At 40.2% G+C, this 21,288-nt stretch overlaps 1 protein-coding gene across 1 annotated transcript in view; it reads left to right on the top strand.

Annotated features, from left to right (window-relative positions):
* The window catches only part of LOC103197015 (sine oculis binding protein homolog), a 199,403-nt gene that overhangs the window by 121,946 nt on the left and 56,169 nt on the right, over positions 1-21,288 (top strand). The window contains exon 5 of the mRNA XM_042780945.1: positions 7,348-7,443. Coding sequence (XP_042636879.1) covers positions 7,348-7,443 — 96 coding nt within the window. The remainder of the gene's footprint in view (positions 1-7,347; positions 7,444-21,288) is intronic.

Genomic DNA, 21,288 nt, shown 5'->3' with positions numbered 1-21,288 from the left:
CTGTTGTGATCTGTTCAAAGACTGAAGTATTTGCATAGGGGCAACTCATATTTAAGGGGTTCACATGTATAGAACCAAGCAGTTTGGAATGGAGAAAAACGGGATATTTCTGGGCCTTATCTTCAAAACACAAACTCACGGCCATCGAGTCAATTCTAACTCCTAGCGACCCCCATTGGGTTTCCAAGGCTGTAAATCTTTACAGAAGCAGACCACCCCATCTTTCTCCCACATAGCAGCTGGTGGGTTTGAACCACTGACCTTTTGGTTAGCAGCCAAATACCTTAACCACTACACCACCCTAGATGCTTGCAGCTTACCTTAAGAAAGAGCAAAAGGTTAAAGAATCCATTCAACATACATTTGCAGGATTGTTTATTAAACAGAGCTCTATGCTGAGCATTGCAGGGTTTCATACATAAAATGTAGCCTCTGCCCTTAAGTAGCTTCCAGTCTGATTGAGGAGGTAAGACATGAGTCATAACCAAGATGACTTACACCAGAGAGTCCCAGATTGACCTGGGCTACTAGGAAGAGGTGAGATATCAGAGACAGGGAGCAAGACTCTGGGCTGGCTAATCTAGGGATGGACCTTTGGGGATTAGAATTTGTTAGGCAAAGACCAGAAGAGAAGTCCACTGAAGGGGGTGGGGAGAGAATGCATGGGACAAAAGTGTTATTGGCCAAAGTACAAACTGAATACAAGATCTGAAGTGAGGCTGAGATTCTAGTGGCTAATCAAGTGGCAGTGACAGGTGTTGGGCAGAAGTTCATGGACTAGTCATGATGGTCCAGGTGTGAGGCAGGTGTAATCACAGAGCTCTGGCAGAACCCTGCTTTGGAGAGAACTCCTAAGGTTTGTTGTGGTTAGGTGTCATCAAGTTGGCTCTAGCTCATAGCAACTCTATGCACAACAGAACAAAACACTGTCCAGTCCTGTGCCTTCCTCACAATCCTTGCTGTTCTTGAGCCTGTCATTGCAGCCACTGTGTCAATCCATCTCATTGAGGGTCTTCCCCTTTTTCTTTAACCCTCTACTTTAAAGTTTAGGGACATGAAACTCAACTTCTGGGGACTAAAGTGCAGAGCAGAATGCCCAGTGGCTGAAATTAGGGCTTAAAGGATATTAACCCCTATATTCATTCACTCACTCATTCACATCTATGGATTCCTTATAATATGCCAGGCACTAGACCAGGCTGTAGAGGTCAGCAGCTAAATAGACACAATGTCTGCACTCAGGGACCTCACAGATGAGTGGGGGAGGCAAACAGACACATGGCCATGATACAATGCAGAAGGAATGGAAATATAGACAGGGACAGAGCGAAGGGCACAGAGCCCAGTTTAGAACCAAGAGGAAGAGTTCACTGATGGCTTCCTAAAGGAGCTGCAGTCTGGACAGAGGTTAAAGGATGCACAGCAATTTGCAGGAGAGGTGAAGGAGGAGAGTGAAAATCTAGTTTCTGAGAAAATGGGATACAGGAAGTATACTCAGTTGAATGGAACTGGGCATTCAGTCACAAGGAACTGGGCTACTGAAGTGACGGGCAGTAACTCAAGGGGGAGCAGGCCTGCCTATGTTATTCCAGGCCAGGACCAGGACTGGCTGAATTAAGGACAAAGAAATTGGATGGACTTTTATGTCAAGTTCATAAAGACATTCACAACACACTGAAAGTTAACGCATGAGCTGCCATTTTTTCCTCTCTGAGTTTCCTCAAGAGATTGGGTGTATACATTTGAGAAAAGAAGGATGGTGCAGGAATAGAATATCAGAAAATGAAATTACAAGAATTTTCAGAGGTGTCCCCATGTTTTTATCTTGAATTTTCAAAAGACATTCCATTACTCTGGTTCAGAAAATTAGTTATAAAATTAATGTTTCCTTTTTTGCCCTCTACAACTATTCATCTCTAAACTTATTCCTGCAAATTTGAGATGCACTATTTTTGATGTTCCCAAGTGTGGTGATGACACCACATGTGTGAGCTGACATGTGCTACATCTGCTGCGGCATTGGAAGGCGCAGGCTGGGAGCTCTGCAGCACTCTCCCCAGCTCTGGTTCCAGACAGAACCTTTCCTAGGTTTCAAAAGGAATTCTGAAATCGCAGTGACATAGAGGTGTAAACTCCCATTCATCACAGGAAAGTAATAGCTCCAAAGCCTAATTATCTTTCCACTTAAATGGCAATGGTATTAACCTTTTCATTCTTGGTCATTGAGCCAGAAACTTCACACTTTTCTGGGGTAGGCAGGTGGAGCTGTTTCTAGAATGTTCCACTTTCCTAAAGGTTTCCTCCAGAGAAGAAAAAATGCTCATCTTGCTCGAATGACATCATGGCTTTGGCTTAAAGGAAGAAGTGAATTCTTTGAAAGAGAACTAAACTTTGCTGTATGTAAGAATTAAAATAAGTGAATTAGTAGCAAATCACAAGGAAAGAGAGGTGAGGAGAACATTTATTTAAGCCAGACATGAAGTAGAAGAGTAATTATTCCAGGTCTCTCATATAACCTAATACTGTATTTATTCAAATGGTAGGCATAGCATGAGAACTGGGTGCATGATTGTCAGCAAAACGAGGAAATCTCCTTGCAGTGTGATTGAAGAATTTTTATTTTTATTTCTACTTTATGGCAAGAAGTGATGGTTTCTTAGAAGGATAGGTCAAAAGTGCACCTTTAGTCTGACAGTCACGTTTGTAGTACAATGCAAAGAAAAATAGTCCCCATTTGCTTTTTCCTGTAGTCGGCATAAATATCTAGCACATTAGTCAGAAGAAAGCTGTTGACAGTAGACACACAGAGCTAGTTCATCATGAAGTGTCTCGACATTCAGTCTTCCAGAACTTGTCTCTTCTGTCACTCCAGAACAGAGTCAGACATCAACACAAGTCTCCTGGCCCTAGTAGATCCCAAGGTGGTCTTCTCCAAGACAGGCAATTAAAGAATGCATTGTCTGTAAAGTCAAGAACAATAATAAAACTGGCTAAAGATTGGCCTACTTCTTTGTTATTACTATTAGTCAGTGACTGTAACAGTTTCATTGTTTGCCGACTTCCCCTTTGCCCACTCCCCTTGATATGTCATTGCCTAGCACCCCAAATGGGCAGATAGAGATAAGACACTGACTTCAATATATAAGAGATTATAAAATGTTCTAAAATGTTTCTATATGTAGTGTAAGGAAGTTCCTTTGAATTTTGTGTCTAACATTGTCTAAAGTTGCTGTGGAATGATGATAAAGCTCATTCTTACCGAGCACTTACAGTGTACCAGGCAGTGGGCAAAGAGCTTTGTCATGTTGACTTATTGAATCCTTACCACAGCATTACAAGGTAGGTCTTATTTTGGTTATATCCATTTTACAGATGACACACTAAAGACCAGAAAGGATAAGCGACTTGCCCAAGCCCAGGCAGAGCCAAGACTGGAACGCTGGTGCTCATCTCTGAAACCTGTCTTGTAACCACGGGGCTCTCCTGCGTTATGATTTGTAGGGCTGGGCTCAGGCTTGGGCAAGAAGAGACAGAACGGAGGACCTCTAGTTTTTCTCTGGAACCTAGATGAAAGCTTTCTTCTCTATAGTCACTATGAAAAGGTGTTAAAGGCCTCAAGGACTTTATGCTATTGCCTTCTCTGGTCTGTGGCAGGAGATGGTTAACTAGCCCCCAGGGTGGGCTGCTGTCAGGTGGTTCAGAACAATAACCCTAGTGCAATTACCCAGTCTTCCCAGGAGACATAATGGATCCTACAGAAGTTTATATGCAGAGAAAGATAAGGGTCTAGAGTATATAATTGGGATGGTGACATTTAGAAAGCTCCAGTGACTTACAGAGATTATATCACATATCTTGTAAGCACCCAGTGGAGTTCCAATCATTCAACAGATATTTATTGAGCACCTACCATACACCAGGCAAACCAGACACTATCCCTACCTTTAGGAACCTTGCAGTCTGGTGGGAGAGACAAAAATCACACCAATGATTATAAGATTATAACTGTCAGGTGTTTGAAAGGATAGAGTGCTAAGGAAACCCATAATAAAGACTTGACTTGACCAGAGCAGTTAGGGAAGGCCTTTTTGAGGAAATGGTAGAGTATTTCTTCCTAGATTATTTGCCATGCCAGAAACTCCAGGAAACAAAACAAAACAACTTTTTGCCTACATACAGTTAGCCATCTAATCTCTTGATTCTTTAGAGTAAGACATCTCAGAGGCCACATCTCATATCCTTTCTTGTCATTGCATAGTGCTTTACTCCAGTGGGCCTGGCATTTGGTTAGAGAACATTCTGCCAGCTATGCCAGGGGCCTACCCTAGCCGTACCTGTAGCTTTCCTTAGGTCAGTGGTTCTCAACCCTGCTTGTACATTACAATCACCAGAGAACTTTTTAAAAGCTACCCATGTCCAGACCCCACCCGGACCCATTGAATCAAATCTTGCAAGGGGGAGGGGGAGGAGTCACTGTACCAGCATGTTAATAAATCATCCCACATGATTCTAAAATGCAGCCAGGGTAGAGAACTACTGTCTTAGATGAATGCACTTAATTTCACTTAGTCCTGTAATAATAATGTAACATTTAACATTAAAACACTTCAGAATGCAAAGGGGATTACTTTGGTGAGAGGTGTGTGTGAGTGTTTGTGTGTGAATGCACACAAGCAAGCATGAGGGTGAGGGTGTTGGGTTTCCTTGCATGTTGTGTGCTTTCCATTTCTGTGGCATGTGGTGGAAACACAGCAAATGGCTTGAGGATGGAATTTCTTGGGCTTTGGAATCAGGTTAGTTGTCAGGAGACAGGCCATTCCCAGGGCCATGAGAGTTTGATGCAGAGGCAAAACAAAGCTCAATAAAGAAACACATTTCTGGCTTTCTCCTTCCACCTCCCAATCTCCAGTCCTCCTCTCCTTCCTCTTCCAGTGCTGTTTTATTTAACCGCATACATTATGAGGCTTCATATGAAATCTATAGCCCCTTCGAGGAAGAACATTCAAATCTTAGATAGTAGAATTTTTTGTTGTTGTTCTTTAAAAACATAAGAAACCATTGTGAGCACCTTATATGTAAGTGGAATGAATGTATTTTTGTCACTAATGTTGAAAATATCCCCAGGCATCTGGTGTGTATGAATGTGTATACATAGTACATGTATAATAAACATATTCTACCTTATGAATATTTATACACAAGATACATATATATTGAATATAGACATACATGTGTAAATAGTAGCCCTTGTAAACTATATGCGAAGTGTTTCCAAGCATATGTATCATAGTGTATCGCAAATACAATAAACTCACCCCCAAGTTTAGCATATTTTGAGGTGACATTTTATACAGAGATGTTTATAGTAGGCTCTAGTTACTATCCATGTACATTTTTTTTTTTTTTATCACTGAAATGTTATTAAATACCAACAGAAGTAAGGTACTGGACATGAGTAAGAAAGAAGAAATACATTGGTCCCTGCTCTCAGGGACTTATGCCTTGGTGAATGGCTTAAAATTCAGTTAGGAAGAATTTAACATTGTTGTTCCCCATTGGTCTCTTACTATTTTCTTAAAATTGTCTCTTCTTTGTATACACCACTGCTACCTCTACCTGTTGGGGTTTCAGATGGGTCCCAGTTAGGTTATATTAACTTAAGCCCTGATGTAGCTGCAGAGTAGAACCGAGTCAGTGAGAAGCAGCATCCCTGGACCCTAGTAATGCTTACACTTTTTCTCTTGGTCACTATACAGCCCAGACTTATAACTACATTTTTTTTAATCTTACTCTGATTTATAAGGTAGAAAAAAAGGTACAATAAAAAAGATACCGATGTAAAAATAGCAAGTGTTTTGTTACCTGTATACTTACCACAGTAAAAAAAGACACCCAGTCCCAGAGATGTTCATAAATCTCAAAAATAAAACCAAAACAAAACACTCTTTTCTCCCCACAAACTTCATGGAACCCAAATATTACTCGAGCATGACATTCCACTTCCAAATTCCGTCAGTTCCCTCCCGTGATAAGTAGCAGAAGCTTTTATTAAAAACAAGCTATACATTCTGAAACGTGCAAAATATGGATACCTTTCTAAAACGGCCTTCTGACCTACTGTGGCAGGGAGCTCTGAGTGACATTTGTCAGCAGGCAGATTTCAGTCCATTAAAGGAGAAACAATACATCAGCACTGTCATCGCTGAGCCACCAATGTATGCTCGTTGTTTTCTCCCCCTCGACCCACACATCACAACAGGTAGTTCTCAGCTGTTCCCTTTGTGCTAGACATACATTTTATCTAAAGAGACAGCAGACAGAACTACCTGCTGCTTGCAGTACAGCTCTCCCTGTGCTGCTTCTCTCCTTTTCCCTAGTTCACTGGGGCTTTTTCAAATCAGCTGGCAGAGAGCCAGGAGCTCATCATTTTAATGCAGTGCAAAATGGAATATGCATAATTATATGCAAGCCATATGTGAGGGAGACAGCTCAGCTGTGAATTTCAGGAGGCCAGGAGAGAGAGCAGTTAGGGCTAAGATGAGATGAGAGCAGAGCGGGGAGAGCAAGTGTCACCCAAATGAACGATTTAATGAGTGTGCTGTGGACACGCCTCCTTTCACCTACCTCTCCCTTTTCTCCAACTCCAAACCAGAAAAGGATGGAGACTAGAAAGAGAAGACTGAATGCAAGTGGTATTGCTAATGGGTTCTGTTATGGCTCCGTTTAAACTGCAGTTTTCTGAATTAACAGTGTAGATCAAAATCACCAGTAACTTTTAATGCAGCTTCTTAATTAAGTATATATTTTTTAACTGCATTGCATTGAAGAATCATTGTTCTTATTAGATCATTGCTCCTTTCAGATTTTTATTAAAAAGTGAAGGGGAATTAGTTTATTTCTGATAGTATTACAATGCAAAATATAACTATGCAAATTGCTTTTCATATGGCCTTGCTATTAGAATTTTTAAAAAAGTGCATTATGTAGGATTGCTTGAGCATGCCAAAAAGTTTAAACACGTACGTATGTCACCTAATCCTAAATGTGCAATTTAAGTCACACAAAGTGGTGGTAATTTCCTACAAAATGATCTCATTTTGGTTTGTCTCATATTGTTTTAAATATTACACCACAATGAATTTGCATGTTCAAACTCAACTATGTAAAGAATAAAACAAATCCCAAGTTTGGCTATCTAAAAGGCGTACTGCGTATTTAAACAAGCTTCTTAATAATGTTGTTATTTCTGGATTCCCGTTTGTTTAATGATCTGAGCTGTTATGCTTTTAGCTTTTTTTTCTTCCATTATTTGTAAGTCCCTAAATAGGCCATTATATTTCCCTTCAGGCTAGAGATGAAGATGGACATGCTGAAAATTTTCCCCAGCAGCACTATGCTAAGGAAACTCCAAGGCTTGCCTTCAAGAATAACTGCGAACTACTTGTAAGAATAACATACTTACAACAAGTCTAGAATGTTACTTTAGCACAGTGAAAACAGTTTTTGAAAGGATTTGTTCATTATTACATAATTTATGAAATATTATAATTTTTCTGTATAGAGTTCTAAATGCTAATTCTGATATCACTGAATATTAATTATAAGGTCTCAGATTGTTTGCGAATCTTTTATATCTGATTATAGAGCTTGAATGGCCCTGTCTTTATTAGCTTGTTTGGTATGGTAGTTTATAAGCAGCCGTTTGGAGAATGGCTAGTAAAGTTAAAAATAATAAAGACAGTTGATATACTATGTAGCTTGGAAAAAAAAAAAAAAAAAAAACTCCACCCCTACCCTTCCTCCTCCTTGCTAATTGTACCCTATTGTAGGAGATAACATTGTAATATTTTGTTCTGCAGGGAAAGATAGCAGAGTTGTTTCGTAGTACTCCCTTTAGAATTCAAGTATTCTTCCGCTCTCTTGCCAAACTCAATCAGGCACTTTCTGTCTCTCCTATGTAGAAGGAGTCAAAGCAATGACAGGATTTGGGGATGTTTACAAGTCGTGAGAGAGAGGATATCAGCTGTGACAGAAACTCTGTTCCAAGGCAGGGTTAATTTGCTGTTCATTTTAGCATTTACAGCCAGACAAGATGAAAAGCAAGCAGGAATGCCTATTATATTTCTATTAAATGAATCTGTTGGGACGTAATGTTCTTGATTAGCTTTTGAAAATGAGTGCTCCACAATGCATTTTCTGTTTACCTAAACAGAGAATGAATTGTCATTTATTTAGAGATTCAAGCACTGCCTTTGAAAATGAAGCTTTATGAGGGATCTAGCTACGATGTCCCTAAATGTTCTTTTCTTTTCATTTGCACTAAAGCAAAACATTTGCTCCAACTAAATGGAAACACTGCAAGAGAATGGGGGTGCTCAGTTGTTAAATTCCAAGGTAGTCTAATTGCTGTTGAGTTTTGAATTTTTTTGGCTCAGTGCAGCACAACTCTGCCAGATCTCTGCATTAGGAAATCCCACATGTAATGGTCTTTGGACTTAGCTCTGATACCAACTGTTCGTTAAAAACAAAGTGTCCAAAGAGCAGAAGAAGTGACAAAAAATACAGTTCTTACGATTTTAGCTGCAGTAGCTGTGTCGAAAGCGAGAGACTCCTTTTCCCCTCCACAGTCCTGCACAGTTAATGGTAGCATTATTCATGCTGTGTGCAGTACCTCGATCCATCAATCTGTAGGCAAATTGGCGGCCAACAACTGCAATTTTATTGAAGTTTTAATTCACCTTCTATTTTATCTTAGCGTTTTTAAACTACCGTTCCTGTTATCATAAGGTATATTGAGGAAACTTTTTTCATTTGCTTCAGTTTTAATGTTTGAGTACAAAACTGTGCTTACCCAATACAAGACCGTAGGGACCATTTATGTTATGTTTTGGTGTCAGAATACTTTTGGGAATGCTTTCCTTCCTTTTAGAGAAATTGTTAAAAGTAATATGTCATATTTGATCCCCCGCCCCCTATTTATTGGAAAAATAAACTTGCCTGAGTCTGGCTGTGGTCAGTTTATACAGGAGGAAGTAAAACATGTATGTTAACATCTTTTCCAGCTATCTTTAGAGAAAATGTATGTTTAGTCATTGCTGTGGTTAAACACAATATTGTGTTGGCAGAAGTTTTGAGAGATTGGTGTAATCTTTGTCCTTCTGGTCACTGTTAGACATGCTTTATTTTGGTCTGCATACTTCCCTGTGATAAAAGAAAAAGGAGAATAAAGAGAAAAAAAACAAGTAAGCTTATTTCTCCAATGGAGATGGAGAAATTTAATTTTTTTTCTAGCTGCATAAGAAGTCTTGGTGTTTGGATGGTTATGAAGCCCTGAAAAGTTATGCTTCTGTGTGAAAGAGACTTGTTTATTCTTATGAGAAGAATAGGAAGTCCTTGGAGTTTTCTCAGTGCGGCTTAGAGCAAGCACGTTTTTAGAGAATCTGTCAGGGAAGATTGTAAGGTCCACTCCAAAGTGCTTTCTTAGCTTAAGGGCAGTTCTGCCATCTTCTTGCATGGTTCAACACAGCAACAGCAGCTGTGAGTTTAGAGAGGTGGGTAGCTCTGTGGCAGACGCTGACTGGCTCTCAAGAGAAAATACTGGAGGGTATAGGCTACTTCTGAGCTCACAACAGATCAGGAGCACATGGCTGGGCCACAGTTCCTCTGGGCCACAGTTCCTCTGGGCCACAGTTCCTCTGGGCCACAGGCACTGATGGAAAGAAAGTACTGTGGCCAGGTAGCAGGACATTGCTTCTGACTTTATATTGAAAGTCTGATGACTCTAGCTCCCTGTCTTCCTCCCCCACCCCTACTTCTGCTTCTTGGAAGAGGAAAGAATATTAAGTAACCTAAACAAAAACAAGATAAAATCGATGCCTGGAATACACAAGTATGTGTAATCAGAAGGCACTGACAAAGAAAGCATTGGCTGATATAAAAATCTGCTATGCAACTGTGGATTTCCTGTAGGGTATTGATTTTTCCATTTAAATTCCAAACTGTGATATGTGCCTTCACACTTAATGTACAACACAGATGACTAGATATTTAGCTTGGTGGCCAAGATTCTTTAGTTGGTGATTGTGTAGCAGTTTCCTTATGCTTTTTATTAATTTTGAAAATGCACGGCTGTCAAGATGAATGACATTGGGTAAAACTTGAGTTATACTTGATATATCACAATTGTGGCCCCCTGTACCTCTTCATAGATAGGTATGTGTATGTACACCCATGTGTACACACAAACACACTGGTATTTTGCTGGCATATCTAAGTTTATGACCAAAGCAAATAACTTCCAGTAAAATAAAATGTAAAACATTTACATCATGTAACATTATGGCAAGGAGTGTGCTGGTAGCATAGTGCCTAAGACACTTGACTGCTAACCAGAAGGCTGGCGGTTCAAACCCACCAGCCACTCTTTGGAAGGAAGGTTGGGCAATCTACTTCCGTAGTGATACCACCTTGGAAACCCTCAGAGAGGTTGCTATGAGTCAGGTCCCACTCGACCGCACATAATAGCAACAACATTATAGCAACATGACTTATGAGAGCCCAGAAGAGAGAACATTTAGAGTCAGCCGTGTGTGACTAGCCATTGCCCCCAATTCCAACTCCTATTCCTGGTTCTTCTACCATTATTGCTTCATTCTTTTGGGACTGGAAGGCCTTGTCATCTTCCCCTATTAAAATGATCATATCACTGGTGGGAGGTGAGTTAAGAGCTAGAGTGACAAGAGGACCTTAAACATTTTATGAGCTCACACTTTCTCATCAGCCAGTACTTTTCAGTTCTGGGAGTAAGACTTTACAGAAACATGGCATAAGCTGGGTTCTTAGAGGGAGAAGACGTACAGCTAGAAGAAGAAGAACATTGAGACGGTTTAGGAAAGGTCCTGAAGACAACTGAGCCTACTCCACAAGTTTACTTAGGACCAGTTTAGAGGGCAATCACTGTGTTCAGGAAGAGCCTCAAAATATGTTTTTTTTTTTTTTTTAAAGCAGCAACTTATTTCTGTTATGTGGTGTGGAATGAATCCAGATTTAGGAAGTCTGAAAGGAAAAATGAGAGAAAGGAAAGTTAAGGGGGGAAATCAGCCTGTCTTCCTCAGTTCCACATTTCTGAGTTGCCACCTAGACAAAGTCTGGATCTCTTTGGCTTTTCCTCAGGCTGCTAGGGGCTGGGGCATTGCAGAGGGAAGAAGCCCACACTGGGAGGCTAAATGAAAATAGTAATCATTCTTTCTAGTCCCTTACCATGCCAATGTAGGGAGAAGATGAAAACTATTTTAGTTTTGTGGTCTTGTGAACAGAGGTGATGGGGGGGAGAGATGTTTAGGCAGCTCTTCTGTGGGCTAGTTTTTCCATCTCATCTCCTTGTGCAGGTAGGCAGGTGGATTAACAGAGTTGCAATATGCCTTAGAAAGCAAGAACTGCTCTGTATTAGTGCAATGTTCAATTTACAAAACATTATCGAGTATCTTCTATGTACAAGGAATTGTACTGTACTAGACAATGCAGGTGGGGACACAAAATAGAAAAAGACACTGTTCCTTCCCTGAAGGAGCTTACAAGACAGTGGGAAGAATAAAGTGTATATAGTGTTGTATTCATCAAGAATGTGGCTCTTGGGTTTTCCAGAAAGCCAGAATTTTGCCCCAGCTAGACTTTAATTTATACCACATTATTCTGGTTCTATAGCTAAGGATTTTAAACTCATTGCTGTTGAGTCAGTTCTGGTTAATAGTGATCCCATGTAACAGAGTAGAACTGTCCCAAAGGGTTTTCTAGGCTGTAATCTTTGGTAGCATAGTGCCTAAGACACTTGACTGCTAACCAGAAGGCTGGTGGTTCAAACCCACCAGCCACTCCTCGGAAGGAAGGTTGGGCAATCTACTTCCGTAGAGATACCACCTCGGAAACCCAAGGAGGGGTCGCTATGAGTCTCTCTGACTCGATGGCACATAACAACAACAACAACAATAATCGTTGCAGAAGCAGATTGCCAGATCTTTCTCCTGCAGAGCCGCTGGGTGCATTTGGTCTGCCAGCCTTTTAGTTAGCAGCCAAGCGCTTAACTGTTGCAAGCCAAACAAGTTGCTGTTGTGTCAGAGTGGAACCGTACTCTAAAGTGTTATCAATGGCTGACTTTTTGGAGGTAGATTGCCAGGCCTTTCTTTTGAGGCACCTTGTGCTGGACTCAAACCTCCAACCTTTTAGTTAGCAGCCAAACGCTACTGTACCATCTCAGCCACAGAGGCTTAAAATTTTTGGTGGTTCGTTTGGAATCAGATTGCACTAAACTGGATCTCTGTTTTCAATCTTTTTGACCTCTCCGAACCTTAGACTTTGATCTGTAAAATAGGATTAATAGTGATAATAAAGGTAATAACCTCAGAGGATATAGTAAGGATTGAAAGAGGTAACATATTTAAAGTGACTGGTACACAGTAAGCACGCAGTACATATTAGCTGCTAGTATTATGATTCCTCTTATTATCATGGGTGTTACCATTATGTTGTGAGCTGTGGCCCAAGAGAGCCCAAGAGGAGTTCTGGAGTATAAAGGAGAAGAGATTGTTTCCGTTGGAATAATCAGACTTAACAAAGAAGGATACTGTTGATACAGGAGGATACCAATGTGGCTTGGATTTTTATAGTTGGAGCTGGAGTCAAAGGGAAGGGAGCATTCCAAGCAGAGGGAAATAGCATGGACACAGACGTGGAGGTGAGAAAGCACAGAAATGTACTAAGATCCCGGTTAGTAGTGTAAGTTGGTTAGTGTATAGTATACCTGAAGGGTAAGGAGTGAGCAGTCAGGCTGGGCTCATTTGCAGGGGTCTCAATTAATGTCACCATTCTGTCAAGTCTGGACTTTTTAAGTTCTACTTTATGGAAATTCTTAGTACTTCTGTAAATTAAAATATATGTGTGTGTGTGTGTGTGTGTATTGTTTGTTGTTGTTACATGTCGTCAAACATATGTTAGAAATTTTCCATTATATATATATAATGGAAAATTTCTAACATACACAAATGTATAGTAGAGAGAGTAATTTACTGAACCTCCATGTTCACCAGCTTCAACAGTTATCAACTAGGGTTAATCTTGTTTCATCTATCTGCCCCTTCCACATACACACATACACACCCTCTTATTTTGCTGGAGCATTGTGAAGCAGATACAGTATTTTGTTTTGTTTGTGGAGGGTAAAGACTTCAGCATCTTGCTTCTCTGACTAGGAAGGAAAATCCATTGTTACTGATTAAATTGGAATAGTGGAGCTTTGGGATTATGTATACATAAAACAAATGATTCTCGGTTACGTAGAGTCCTCTCCCTTCTTGTTCAACACAACCTCTTAAGGCACGGGCGAGCAGACCAAGTTTTAAAAGCCCTTAGACACTCCACAGTGCTAGTGATAACTTGACTCTCCTTTACTCTCAGGCCCTAGTCTAAATGCTCTTATTTAAAAATAAGATCAGATCCCTTTGCATCCCAGCCCAGCTCACCAATACATATTGGTCTCATCACAGCAATGAGGAAAATTCTCATTGCTTTCATATATTAGCTGTTAACTAGACTTTCCTGCTGAAACACATTTTTCCTGATAGAAACTGCCACATTTCATTTGAAAGAAACGGCCACATTTCATTTGAAACTTGATAAGCTTTTCAAAATAGGTGCAATTGACCAAAGACTGTCCCCTTAACACTGTTGGTCTAACAGAAAGTAAGATTCATGCCTGGCTCAGCTTGAATCTGTACACGGTTGCTTTGATGCTACATCTGAGCAGCACGAGCATGGAGAACTAAAATTCATGGTGACATACCTGGACTCCTATCATAACAAACGGAACATATGACATACACATACATAGTATTCGATGCACCGATTTCCTGGACTAGTAATCATAAAAGAACTAAGATACAGAATGACTCAGAAAACCCAAGGACTAGTTGTTGTCTAGGGAAGACTGGCTGGTTACACCATCTTTTCTGCCCACCCTGTGGATCCTTTTAGTCTGGAGATGTTCCTGGGCTCCCACAGTTTTCTGAACTTGTTTTTAAAATAGTTGAATGTTTTAGAAAGAAAAGTAACATTCTTAGGCTAACCAAAACCAAAATGGTTGACATCAAGTCGATTCCAACTCACAGTGACCCTGTAGGACAGAGTATCACTGCCTTCACAGAAGCAACTGCTACATCTTTCTCCTGTAGAGTGGCTGGTGGGTTCAAATAGCTGACCTTTGAGTTAGTAGCTGAGCTGCTGACCGTTGCACACCCAGGGCTCTTTATCTTAGACTAAGGAAAGGGCAATTCCAATAAGGGTGGCACAGTTATGTTCCATAACAAGACTATTTAGACCTTAACACAGATGGAAGGAGTGCATTCCACTTAAGCTGTCATATTGCACCTGTACATCCCTCCATCCGTGCCATTGAGACACTGTACTGCAGTGAACCATCCATGAAAACTCTATGTTAGCTCTGTCTTTTTAGTTTCTTTATTTGGGGTTGAAGTCAGCTAAAGAAGGCTAGAGTTCCCCAGCTTCTGCCTTGGTATGTGGGCTTTTTTTGGTGTAGGAGCTCTTGATTTGATCTGAGATTATTTGTTCCCAGCAAGTTCCCTTTTCCAAGCCATGGGGAATCTTTGCATTTTCAGTGTCAGGACCATCACACAAAGAGGTCAGAGGAATAATGGTTTGGTTTTCACGCTGGCTTCTCACACAATACATTGCAGTGTCTCTTGGAACCAGAGAGAGTTATCAAGGACCGTGTGTTCTCTAAGGGAGCCACTATGGTGTGGTGGGAAAGAGTGAGAGTCGCAATCCTTGCTCTGCCGACATGCCAGCTGTGCAACTGGGCAAGTGTCTTATCTTCCTTGAGCCTCAGCATCTTTATCAATACAATGAGGATAAATCCAGCACTACCACATAGGGTTGTTTTGAGGAGTAAATGAGATCATATATATGAGTACTTAGCATAATGTTTAACAAACGATAGTCTTGTTACTAATAAAATGGAGGTAAAAGGTAGCGTTGTTGTTGTTGTTGTTGTTGTGTGCCGTCAAGTCAGCCCCGACTCATAGGGACCCCTCCTTGGGTTTCTGAGGCAATATCACTACTGAAGTAGGATTGCCCAACCTTCCTTCCGAGGAGTGGCTGGTGGGTTTGAACTGCCAGCCTTCTAGTTAGCAGTCAAGTGCCTTAGGCACTATGCTACCAGAGCTCCTAAAGGTAGCATTAGTGGAAACAAAATCTTGAGGCAGATGCTAGGGGTAGGTATTCACTTTTATTCTCTAACTAAAGTCTCTTGCCAATGGATTGGATTAAAACAAAAATAAATGTTTTAATTTAGGATAAAGAACTTCAGAGGAACCCTTGCATATACACTTGCCTACTTATGCCTAGGGCACTAGAAATGCCTGTTGGCTGACTGGTGATGTTGCTATTTGTGAGGTACTACAATGTCTGAATTTTTTTTTTTAAGAAGAATATAACATTTCCAAAAAAAAGTATGGTGTTGTGGTTCCAGACTGTTGTGGTTCAGAGTCAGGGATCTTCACCTCTTCACTCACTGTGTGACCTTGGGCAAGTCACTGATTCTCTCTGTATGTTTCCTTATCTTTAATGAGAACAATAATATCTGTCTGATAGGGTTATTGTGAGGTCTAAGTGAGCAAATACCCATAAGGTGCTTAGAATAGTATTTGGTAGACAGTTGGTGCTCAATCATTGTTAGTTATATTGTTGTGATTATGATTATTATTTATGTGAAGTTTGCTTGCTTTCAACCACATTAGACAATAACACTTGGCCAAATTTTCTAGCAATAGATTATCTGAAAGTTTTGAATATCCAAGTCTGTGCATAAACCTACAACATTTCCTTGTGAACAAGGAGAGTGAAAAGATACATTATTTAGAAACTTTTAGAGCTAAGCTTTTTTTTTTTTTTTAAATAACCCTCAAAAAAGACTTTCTATGTAATCCAAAACCTCTTCATCCTGCCTTCCCATTTAATAATAAAATTGTTAATCTTAGAAATATGCAACTAAGAAAATAAATGCAATGGAAAAGAAAAGCATAACGTACATATGAAAGTATCTGCAGTAGCAGACAACATACCTCTGACAAGTCTGCTGAGGGAAGGAGATAAAAAAACATAACTTTATGCGGTGCCTCCAACCTGCCATCACTATGCTGTCTTTGTTGTTGTTGTTGTTACGTGCCGTTGAGTCGGCTCTGACTCATAGCGACCCCTCCTTGGGTTTCCGAGGCAGTATGCTCTGTCTTTATAAACCCTTTATTCTCCTACAATTTAGTTAAGTAGGTATTGTTGTTTCCATTTTATAGGTGGGAATTTCAAATTCACGGATACTGTGTAACATGCCCAGGTCGGAGGCCGGGGGGTGGGGGGTGGACAGTCCAGAGAGCCTGTGACAGAGCCGAGGTTTGATGCACATGTGTCTGATCACACTCCCAAGCCTCTGCTCCTGCCAACACACACTGCTGCCTTCTCAGGGCCAGCAACCAGATCTTGTACATCTTTCCCTCCCTGTGCCAGAGAAGGGGTTCAATCTATGGTTGTATAATAAATGAATGAGGAAATTAATTTAGAATCACTCTTCCTAGCTTCTTTATAGTAAAAAATTCTTTTTTAGATTCCTGAAACCAGAAAGAACATCTATGGAGAATGTTAAACAGTACAATTTATTCAGAAATGTGAATGTCTGAGCTTTCTCAATTAAAGTAAATTACAGAGAAAGGATCCAAAGTATGTATGTGTGTGTGTCATGCAACACATAGCATTTGTTTAGGCAACATTTGACTGTGTACATGTCCATGGTCCCATAAGGTTATAAGAGTTCAGAAATCCCAATTGAAGAATGGGGCATAGGGAACACAACAGCTTCTCACACACAACATGTGTATCTCATGTGTCTTGTATGCAAAGCGATCAGGCTGCAAGGTGTATAATGGTACAGTACACATATAACATCTAATACCTAAGTCTTGATACTTATAATAAACACCTAGTTATTGGCTTATGTGTGTACTGTACTGTGCTTTCTATCTAAAAAGTTTGCCATGTAACAGTGTATGCTTCAACTCATAAGGAGCAGCATCCAGTCTTGTCTATCATGCATCTCTTGAGTGTTGCAGCCTTTAATTTTCCTTGCAAAATATTACTGTGAAGTGCATCATGGCTCCCAAATGCAGTAAAACCAGCACTAGTGATAGCAGCAGCAAGAGACAAAGGAGAAGTTTAGATTTGGAAGTAAAACAAAAGGTTATTAAGCAACATGAAGATGAAAAATCAGTGAATGTTATTGCTTGCAATTCAGGCATGTCACACTTGACAATCATGATGCATAACTGTATACACATATATGTATTACACATATATATACAAATATACGGGAGCTCTGGTAGCATAGTGCCTGAGGCACTTGACTGCTAATCAGAAGGCTGGCGGTTCAAACCCACCAGCCACTCCTCAAAAAGAAGATGGGGCAATCTACTTCCGTAGTGATACTGCCTCGGAAACCCAAGGAGGGGTTGCTATGAGTCGGATCCGACTTGACGGTACATAACAACAGCAACAAACAACACACAAATATACACATATAATCATATATACACATATGTATGTATTTTATACGCACCCACAGACACACACACACACACACACACACACAGGGATACCTTAGAGATATCGCAGGTTCAATTCCAGACCACCACAATAAAGTGAGTCACACATATTTTTTGGTTTCCCAGTGCATATAAAAGTTATGTTTACACTATATTAAAGTCTATTAAGTGTATAACAGCATTATGAAAAAGTTCAAAATATTGTGAGAATGACTAAAATGTGACACAGAGACACGAAGTGAGCACATACTATTGGAAAACTGGCACCAATAGATTTCCTTGATGCAGGATTGCCACAGACCTTCAGTTGGTAAATAATGCAGTATCTGCGTAACTCTATAGAGCAAAGCGCAATAAAATGAGGCATGCCTGCATTATACATGTTTTAATTTGCTATACATGAGGCAGTAGTAGAACAGCTGCAGGCTATAGAGGAATGTATATTTCAATATGATATATTTCAGTATATTTTTTAAATCTGATGATAATTTTTTAAATCTGATAATAATAGAGCATGTATGATAAGCACTAAGTTTTCTCTTAAAGATGTTGATTCTTTTTCTGATCAGTAAGGTCCCTGCGTGGCACAAATAGTTTGCACTTTACTACTAACCTAGTGGTTGGCAGTTCAAATCCACCCAGCAGCTCCACTAAAGAAAGACCTAGCAATCTGCTGTACAGATTACAACCAAGAAAACTATGGAGTAGTTCTACTATGTAACATTTGGGATTGCCATGCATTGGAATGGACTCAACGGCAAGAGGTTAAGGCCATTTTAAAAAGACTTAAACTACTTTGACCTTGTAGCATTTTATCCTTAGAATGAACTGATCTATTTGCTTTGAGACTTCTGGCCATAAAGTAGCATACCAGCGTCAGTTGTCAGTCACATTCTCCCCTCATTGTTTTAATTGCTAGAACTGAATAGCTACCTAAAATAGCAGAGAATAAGCCTCTGAGGATTTAAGAAAACACAAGGTTACATATCAAGTAAAACCAGGAAGTTAGGTAAGCTATCAATTATCAATATAAAAGTGCACCAGTAAGCAGCTAGAATTAATATTTCTCACATTCGGTCACGTTCTGGATGTCTGATTTGAAGAACAAGCTAATGAAAGTCTCCTGGGAGAAAAAGGGAAAGGGCATAAAAAATATTTGGAGTTGGGCATGTGGAGATAGTGGAGGAGTGGTGAGAGGGAATTTTAAAGAGGGAAGAATGAAAATAACCAAAAACTCACTGCCATCTGACTCATGGAGACCCTATAGGACAGTGTAGAACTGCCTTTTGAGGTTTCCAAGGCTGTAATCTTTGTGAAAGCAGACAACTACATTTTTCTCCTACAGTTGATGGGTTTGAACTGCTAACCTTTTGTTTGTCAGATGAGTGCTTTAACCACTGTGCAACCAAGGTTCTTTAAGAAGAAAGATGACTCAAAACAAAAAATTAAAAACCACCGCCATTGGGTCAATTCTGATTCATAGCGACTCCCACTGGGTTTCCAAAGCTATAAATCTTTATGGAAGTAGATTGCCTCATCTTCCTCCTGCAGAGCAGCTGGTGAGTTTGAACGGCCAACCTTCTGGTTAGCAGTTACCCACTATGCCACCAAAGCTTCTTAAATAGGAAGATCGAGGCTCATAATTAAGCTGCAAATGAGCAGGTCCAAGAAAACAAGTCTTTAAAATAATGTATTTGTTCATTGCCTTTTGGCTTCAAGTATCTTTCATAATCATGTTTTTCATATACTTCCTTGTGGCTCCCCTCCTTGTCTGAGGCATCAGGCTTTCCTGGAGTGCTCCCTACTATGTGGCTACATACAGCCATGAGTTGAAGCCATGCCCAGGGGACAGTGTCCCATTCTCTTTTACGGTCAGCCTGATGAGACTCTGCTGCCTGAGAGCTCTGTGAGGGTAGGGTCTTTGTCTGTCTTGTTGTTGTTGTTATTTGCCATCAAGTGGGACCCGACTCATAGCGACCCCTCCTTGGGTTGCCCAGGCAGTATCACTGCGGAAGTAGATTGCCCAACCTTCCTTCCGAGGAGTGGCTGGTGGGTTTGAACCTCCAGCCTTCTGGTTAGCAGTCAAGTGTCTTAGGCACTATGCTACCAGAGCTCCTTTGTCTGTCTTACTCATTGCTATACCCTTACAACACATGTTGGTACACACTGTATTTCATCAATTCTAAGATGCACTTTTCACTTAACATTTTAACATCTCAGAAATGGGAGTTGCATATATAGTCAATGACATGTCATTGTTTAATTGTCAGGTGGTTGTTTTTGCCAATGGCATTAAAGTGGTATTAAAATAATGGTATCTTAATAATCAATGGTGACATAGGTTTGATGAACTATGGAAATAAATGCTCAATATTTATTTGTTGAACCACCTGGTTCTAAACTCAAAAGTCACTGCTGTTGAGTCGGATCCTACTCATAGCGACGCCTCCTTGGGTTTCCAAGACGGTATCTCTATGGAAGTAGACTGCCCAGCCTTCCTTCCGAGGACTAGCTAGTGGGTTTGAACCTCCAGCCTTCTGGTTAGCAGTCAAATACCTTACGCAAAGATGAAATGGTTAAAGTTGGGTGTGTATTGTGCATCTGCCACTGGCAAAGTGATGTGGAAGGTTGGCCTCTGATTCTCTTGGCTGAGCATTTCACCGTCATACAGTTTCCTTCCAGTGGAGCTGATGATGGCTTTGTTCATTCTTGCAAGTAAAAGGTTGAACCAGTTAAGACACACACCAGATAAGACAGGTTTAGAATAATGAACAGTACTTTTGCTTTAACTATCCAGAAAATTGCTTAGTATTCTACTTTGGATTGCATATTCCATCAATATTTCTCTTGAAAATTCATGATGATATATTGGTAGAGGAGCAATGATATCTGTCTGTCTCTGTGTATGTGTGTGTGTGTGTGTGTGTTTCTCTCTCAATGCAATGTGCTATAGAGTTCATGAGGACAAAGTATGTTTTTATAAATTAGAGTGCTCTTATCCATCATCATCATCCTCACCACCATTATCTCTTTAGAGATTCCCAATCTACAGAAGAGACAAAGTGCATATGTGTGTACTTCCTGCCCTTTAGAATGTTAAAAATCCACGTTCAGGATATCAATCTGTATATGTAAAGTTACACACCCACCCTTAACTCTGTGAAGTACTCTGCAGTTTTGTAATGCTCAAATCTCAATGTAGTTTGGTTTCCCTTGAAGGGAAAACTTGAGTCTGATTCTAATCTTACAACACACACTTCAGGATCTGTTACACACTTCGTTGTGTGAACAGAGCGGGGGAGAGAAACCACATAAACTTTGTTAAGTAGCAAAGCCTGAGATGGGAAGGGAAGCAACATTTAAATGTTGAGTGTGCGTTAGGCTGATCTGTCACATGAGAAGTGAGTGTCCAGAGTTCTGTGACATGTGATATTTTGGGGCCTCTGTTATATAGCCATTTCAATCAGGTATTTCCAAATTTCTAAGTTGTCAGATAAATGTATGAAGACTCTATGGCAGGGAACTGAGCCATTTTTATTTATTTATTTGGTTATTTATATATTTATGAGATAGCTTCATTTTGAAAGTATGTATCATCATTGTTTGATACACACTGCAGAATATATATATA

Source organism: Orycteropus afer, unplaced genomic scaffold (assembly GCF_000298275.1).
Source record: "Orycteropus afer afer isolate SDZICR_OR568_19922 unplaced genomic scaffold, OryAfe1.0 scaffold00072, whole genome shotgun sequence".
In the NCBI taxonomy this organism is placed as follows: Eukaryota; Metazoa; Chordata; class Mammalia; order Tubulidentata; family Orycteropodidae; genus Orycteropus; species Orycteropus afer.
Note: the sequence above shows the minus strand (reverse complement) of the source record. Positions and strands in the feature narration are given on the sequence as shown.